We start from the raw sequence: 6,669 nt of genomic DNA on the forward strand, positions 1-6,669 counted from the left end.
TGCCGTGAGGGGTTGTTCGCAAAAAAAGCATCCCCTAATTGAGGTCAACACAATGGGGGAGCAAAAAAGTTTGAGATAGGTCTTGGGAAATGAGTAATCAATGTCGCGAACGTTTTGGCGACACGGCCCTGTTCGTTCCCGGTGACACCCGGCTGTTGCTAGGTTTTTGGTTCGAGGAAAAAGGCATGTAAGATAGCAACGGCGAACAGATACTGTTGTTGAGGAAGGGTTGCGTGGTTGTTGTAAAATCGTTTACTCAATATCAGACGATTTTGCTAAACATTCACATTTCGCAATCATCCACAGCCTTCTATGAACAAAAATTTTAAAAAATTGTTAATGGTCAAAAATTAACTTCAGTTGATCAACTAAACTAAATAAAATGTTATTGAAATTTTAACATTTTTTAAATTCTCTGCGAATGGCAAATTAATGTTAAGGATAAATTATACACTATATAAATTGTTTGTATACTGGAAAACGGGAATTATTTAAAATAAACAACGCAAAACCGAAAAACCATTCACCACCAAAAATACATTTGCAGACCTAGGTCAATGTCCTTGGCATGTGTAACAAGAAAAAAACGAAAGCAAAAGAAAAAGGGAATATCTATGGCTACCTTTCAACGGTCACCCGTTGGATTTTGGGTTTTCTTTCTTTGGGTTCGCTACCATATGTTCGTTAGAGCATAATGAGCTTATGTAAGCTCCCGTTAGCGGACTCAAATTGTTATTTCACCAACGTCCATCACGCCGGATGGAAGCAACAATCGACAGATACCGGTGAAAGTACCCTTCAATTGTTCCACGCCATTGCACTTCAATTTTTTCTATTTCTTTCCACCGGTTGGAAATGGTTTAAAAAACTTAACCACCTGCTTATTCATCAACAAATCCGACGCGGACGGTCAATGGCACAATCGTTTTCGTTGAAAATAATTTGTTTTTATTTGTTAAAACTATTGTTCAATAGCTTCGCCAGTGTGAAACAGCTGACAGGACGACATGACATGCCGACAAGGACAAGTGAGTAAGGGCAAACGAGAATCAGGTTCAATTTTAACGCCGAATGTAAACAAACTACGGAAAAAGATAAAAATCGAATGATGCAACTTTTGGTTCTGATGACAGGCAGAAGACTTAGAAGAAATCGATGAAAAATGAGTCTAGTTGAGTCAGTTAAAAAGGGAAAACTGACTCCCGCGACTCGGGACTGACCTCGAGGCATTGAAAAAAAGAGTTGTCCAAGAAGAAAAAAAAAAACCAAATGCCGATATGAAATAACGGAATATTTCTTTCTTAGTGAATTCACGTCTGGGGGAGTCTGTTTGTGGTGGTTACGTTTGTGGAAAATGGTTACCCGGCGGATGCGGGAATGGATATGTCTTCGCGCGACCGACGGCGACATCACATGACGTTATCCCGGTCGAAGCGAGGTTTTCCCTCGGGGACGATGGTATCACGATCGGCGGGGGGCTGGGAGTTGAGATGTTAAAAATAACGTAACTGACCAACGGAAACGGCGTGAGCAGAAAAGTGGTTCGATATGTTTCCACATTTTCTCATGTTCTTTTCGACTCCGAAACGAATGCTAGCCGTTTGTGATTATGAGTTTGGTTTTATTTTCATCCCGATTTCGCACCCCCAATGCAAACATTTAGACATCGATTTGATATTTTTAATTATTTATTCTCTTCTGCACTCCCTTTCGTTATTCTGATATTAGCTTAAAATTCAACTGGACTTACATTCTAAACGAAAAATTAATTAAACATCTACAATGATTTTTTCATCTTTTATATCTCTCTCTTTCGCTCTTTTTCTCTCTCATTCATGTTTTGCAAATGCACTCTGTCATTCAATTGCGTGCATTTATCGATTTTTGTTTTCTTCTTCCCAACTTTACGTCTCTTCGTAGCCTTTCCGATTTTCTGATAGCTAATATTCCTGATCGTTTCATATGTTTCTTCATTTTGATTATTAATGCACGCTGTCCCTTCTGTTAAAACCCTTCCGATGCGGCAAACTCAGGCCTGGCACTTAGTTGTTAGTAAAAAATAAACGCACTTCAACAAGAGTAAGTAACGTGTCTCTGTTTGTAAAAAATACATCGTTTGCTTGATAAAAGTTGTGGCCTTTTTGAAAAAATCACTCGACATCTGTCTCAACCTTCTGTCCGCTGTCATTATTATAGCCCATCCGAGTCCATTCGCCTTTCCACGCTATTGTACATAATTTTTACCGTCATCCATTCCTTTTTTGTTTTTTTACGCATCGTTGTAAAATAGAAATACCTCGTTTTAACAATCTATTTAGAAAAATAAAAGTTAACAAAAAACGAATAAAAACTCCCGTAGAAGGATGGCAAAAACCGGTAAAAACAAAAATGCGAAGCTTCAATTTCAAAACGCATCAGTCCACCGTCGATATCAAAGCGCGGCTCCGTTTCGATTCCCTGCCCTTGGGGCCCTTATCAAATGAGTGATTTTGAGTAACACCCTACACAGCATATCTCTGCTTTCAGCAATGTCCTTCAACAACTCAAACAAACGAGGAAACGTATACATGACGGTTGGTTTTCCCTTTTTCTTTTCTGTCCGAGCGTTCACTAAACCGCACACACTCACAGCTGGTGGATGACCTTTACCGATGGAAAGGGGATTGGGTTTAAGTTTCGATTCTCCTCTAGCTACACGGAGAATCGGGGCAAACCGGGGAAGAATATGATGTAGTTGGTGGGGGGAGGAATATGTTTTTCATTCGGCGGAGATTTTCAACACGCGACGATCTATTCGTCCAACAGGCAGGTGGTCAGGATGGCGTTGCACACACTGTACGGGTCGCAGTTGGAGCTCGGACGGCGATCCTCCAGGTAGCCCTTCTTGGCGTCGGCGACACCGCGCGGGATACGCACCGAGCAGCCACGGTCCGCCACACCCCAGCTGAACTTGTCGATCGAGGACGTCTCGAGGCGCCCGACCAGCCGGCGCTCGTTGTCCTTTCCTCCGCGCGGATCGTACGCCTTGATGTGCTTGTCGTGCTTCTTCGACAGCTTCTCGATCGCAGCCTCGATCGCCTTGATGCCGTTCTCGACGCGCATCGGCTTGGTGGAGAAGTTGCAATGGCCACCGGCACCGTTCCAGTTGCCCTCCATCGGCTTCGGATCGAACGTCACCACGACACCGTAGTCCTCGGCGATGCGCCACAGGATGTAGCGCGAGATCCACAGATCGTCGGCACACTTCATACCCAGCGCCGGTCCGACCTGGTACTCCCACTGTGCCGGCATCACCTCGGCGTTCGTGCCGGCGAATTGCACCCCGGCGTACAGGCAGGCCACGGCGTGCGCCTCGGCGATATCCCGTGCCACCACGTTCTGTGCTCCGGTGGCGCAATAGTACGGACCCTGCGGTCCCGGGAATCCGTTCACCGGCCATCCGAGCGGACGCCCATCGACGTCCAGGAAGGTGTACTCCTGCTCGATGCCGAACCACGGTTCCAGATCCTTGGTGCGGTTGTACGCATCCTGCATGGCCGCGCGGTGATTCGAGGCGGTTGGCTTACCGTCCGGCTGGTACGTGTCGCACAGCACGATCACATCGTTCGGGCCCGCCTTGAACGGGTCCTTGTAGAGGGCACGCGGCACCAGCTTCATGTCGGAGTTGCCCCCGAGCGCCTGGTAGGTGGAGCTGCCATCGTACTGCCAGCTCGGCAGGTCTTCCGGCTTCGATGGTACGAAGTCCAGCACGCGATCCTTCAGTCGCACGTTTTCGCCCGTTCCGTCGATCCAGACGTACGTGGCCTGCACGTACTTGGGGTCGTACTTGAGGCGCGTGTACCGGTCCAGCAGCGTCTTGTTCAGATGCGCATTGGGCGAGTGCTCCAGGATGCGGGCACACCGAGGGCCACCGTTCGTGCTGATCATGCGCACCGACGATTTGCCGGCCAGCCCGGATAGCTCCTGGCGGATCATCAAACCAACCACACGGAGGGCCATTTTTTTTTCTCAGACACACGCAAAATTTACAAACAAAATGGACACGATTTGATTTTCGATTTTCGGACGCAAAGCCGATCACTGGAAGCTGTTCGCACAAAATGAGACGGTCCCGCTTACACAAAGCCTTCTTTGGTTTCGCACTGTTCCGCACACCTACTAGATTGTACTTTTACAATATATAAAAAAAATACACGCACACTCGATTGCACTACTCAGCGGGGGCGTAGTGGTTAGATGTGATGTTTTTTTTCTGATTTTATTCGAGAGAAGAACACTTCACAAGGACACCACTTTCGTTCGCTTTTAAAAGCCAGCGGGGTGCGTGTAGGTAGAGCCGGTGTGTGTATTGTTGGCAATCACTGCCACCGAGCGGGGAAAAATCTTGTCGATATCCTGCGGAAAACAGATGGGGAAGAAAGTGAAAGAAAGGGATGTTAAAACACTGAGTTTAGGGGCAAAGATTAAGCACGCGAAGGAGGGGGCGAGGGGAATCGTTTTTACACACAAATATGGAGAGCACATGGAGTGAACGAACTTGGTTTATTTTTTAAAACGCCTCACAGTGCGCTGGTTGACCGAGTGAACGATGATAACGAATCGTTATCTGAGATTGTTTTTCGTTTTGCTTTAACTTGTCGATTCGAATACTTTGCGTCACAGGTTTCACAGTGCCTAACGTAGGACTTCTTAGAGCCCTATCGAAAACGGGGGAATATCGGTTGAGCTGTTTTGGAGAATGGGAACTGACACACACAACTGGACGTTTTCGAAGGGAACTAACCAGCAAAAACTGCCACGGTCTGCACCAAACCCTTGTTCGCCTCTGCTGCGGGAAAATAAGGTTCTGCTGCTGCTGCTGCTGCTGCAAAAGCACGCCGCTGCTTCGTACCGCTGCTGCCACTAGAGTGCGGATGCTTTAAAGCGCGTTTCAACTACTTAAATCGCCCCCAGCGTGTGTTTGTAGTGGTGCTCGCGCTCCATTGGGGAGATTGGGGAACACCGTTTGGTGGTGGTGATAGTCGTTTGCGTCGTTTGCACTGTTTGGCTCTTCTTAAGGTTGTTGTTGGGGCGCCACACGCGCGATTCCAAAAGGGAATGGCGGCCGCTGGTGGTGGTGATGATATTCGCGGCGATGGCGGCATGCAACCCAACGCAAAGCACACAGCTGTGCGCCATTGTCTTGCCATTTCCTTCACTCCGCTTTTCACTTTCATTTGACCAAAGGGCCACGCTGTTCGCTCTTGAAGGGATTTTAAATCGATTCTCCTGAACGCTGTCCCTTCAAAGCCCATTTGTCCTCCCTAACACTTTGTTTCCCGTACCACGCTTCTTTTATTATGCAGTGGATTTTCGATGTGGCCTATCTCTCTCTCTCTCTCTCTCTCTCTATCTCACATATACACACCCACGCACACTACCACACGGTGGGGAGCATATGTGAAAAAGGATACAGGTTGCGTGTGCGTAGCACCGGTCACTATACTCAGGTGAGGACGCATGACTCTTGAAGGTGAAGCACTACTATGCCGACCAAACACTAGGTTAGAACAGGAATACCGCAAGAATATCTACAAACACATCTGTTTTTAATCTATAATCACCTTTCACATACCATTCAAAACCATCCAACAGCAAACAGTAGTAGACGGCAGGACTCCGTGCAGACGGTGGGATTTGTTTTGCCTCACTTTTCTCGTTTGAGATCAGCATCCGAAAAACAGCGTTCGATGCGGCTGCATATGGACGTGCATACGCCAACAACAACGCCAAACAAATGCTGGGGCGTGTGAAATCGGCAAAAACTCTCCCGCGTGTTAGAAGATAGAAAAGTTAAGAGTAGCCGCATGCTCGGAGAAATGCACGACATAAGAAGCAGCTTGCAGGGGAGATTTTTCAGAGAAAAATCATCCACCCCCTACAGAGGAGATTTTTTCTGCACAATGGGAAAGAATGAAATGGCAGGGCGGACAATTTTGGAAATTTTTTAAATGGTTTATATATCATTACGCAAAAATTGAACAACACACCACAGTTAGAGGAATGAAAAAAAAAGGTTGCTTGTCCTAGAAAAGGTCACGGAAGACCACGCTGCACTTGAATACATCTAAGAAATTTTAGTATAAGTGAAAGGTTGTTTGATATTATACTTCTCAGAATTACCTCTCTCTCGTATATCTTTATCCTTTTATTCGTTGTTTTGGCGTCTCTCTTCGAGGAATTATCGAGAGTATACGATAATGTCGAAGAGCGGGGATTTCTACCGCAACCAACGACAAGATACTAACGCTGAGCGTGGGAGTGCGTGTAATTATTATCTGTCTCCGAGGTTTGAACAAAGAAAATCACACCCACGACAATAAAAACGATAACTTTCGCAAACAACGACACCGATGAGGAGCATCGCGGTGAAGGGCTGGATGAATGATGGCAGGGAAATCCTCACCCGCCCCGTTGTTATCCCACCCCTATTTCCGTGGTTGGTCCTTCGGCATGCTAGTATTGAATTTCAACGTTGTATAGCTTGGTCGTGTCTTGTGACTCGGTGTTTCGAACGGAAAATTCTACCACCAGCAAGACTGATTCTCCCAAGCTGAGAACGGTTTATGTTTGCTATGCAGCAAACTGCAAAAAGGGAAAGGGACCGAAGAGGGGCGGTTGTTTTGACGG

At 46.6% G+C, this 6,669-nt stretch overlaps 1 protein-coding gene across 2 annotated transcripts; it reads right to left on the reverse strand.

Annotated features, from left to right (window-relative positions):
- Nucleotides 1-1,666: 1,666 nt before the first annotated feature.
- LOC131266749 (glutamine synthetase 1, mitochondrial-like) lies at nt 1,667-5,733 on the reverse strand. Of its 2 annotated transcripts, none has more exons than XM_058269373.1 (2): nt 5,615-5,733; nt 1,667-4,395 (listed from the first exon to the last, which is right to left on the reverse strand). In XM_058269373.1, the coding sequence occupies exon 2, from the start codon at nt 3,997-3,999 to the stop codon at nt 2,791-2,793; it is 1,209 nt and encodes a 402-aa protein (XP_058125356.1). In that variant the 5' UTR covers nt 4,000-4,395; nt 5,615-5,733; the 3' UTR covers nt 1,667-2,790. The 2 variants fall into 2 exon arrangements, with proteins under 2 accessions (XP_058125356.1, XP_058125355.1); XM_058269372.1 differs by lacking the exon at nt 5,615-5,733 and adding an exon at nt 4,784-5,149.
- Between the last annotated feature and the right edge of the window lie 936 nt (nt 5,734-6,669).

Source organism: Anopheles coustani, chromosome 2 (assembly GCF_943734705.1).
Source record: "Anopheles coustani chromosome 2, idAnoCousDA_361_x.2, whole genome shotgun sequence".
Taxonomy (NCBI): domain Eukaryota; kingdom Metazoa; phylum Arthropoda; class Insecta; order Diptera; family Culicidae; genus Anopheles; species Anopheles coustani.

Coding starts and splice junctions, on each gene's coding strand:
- LOC131266749 (XM_058269373.1), bottom strand. CDS start 3,999: ATGGCCCTCCGTGTGGTTGGTTTGATGATCCGCCAGGAGCTATCCGGG.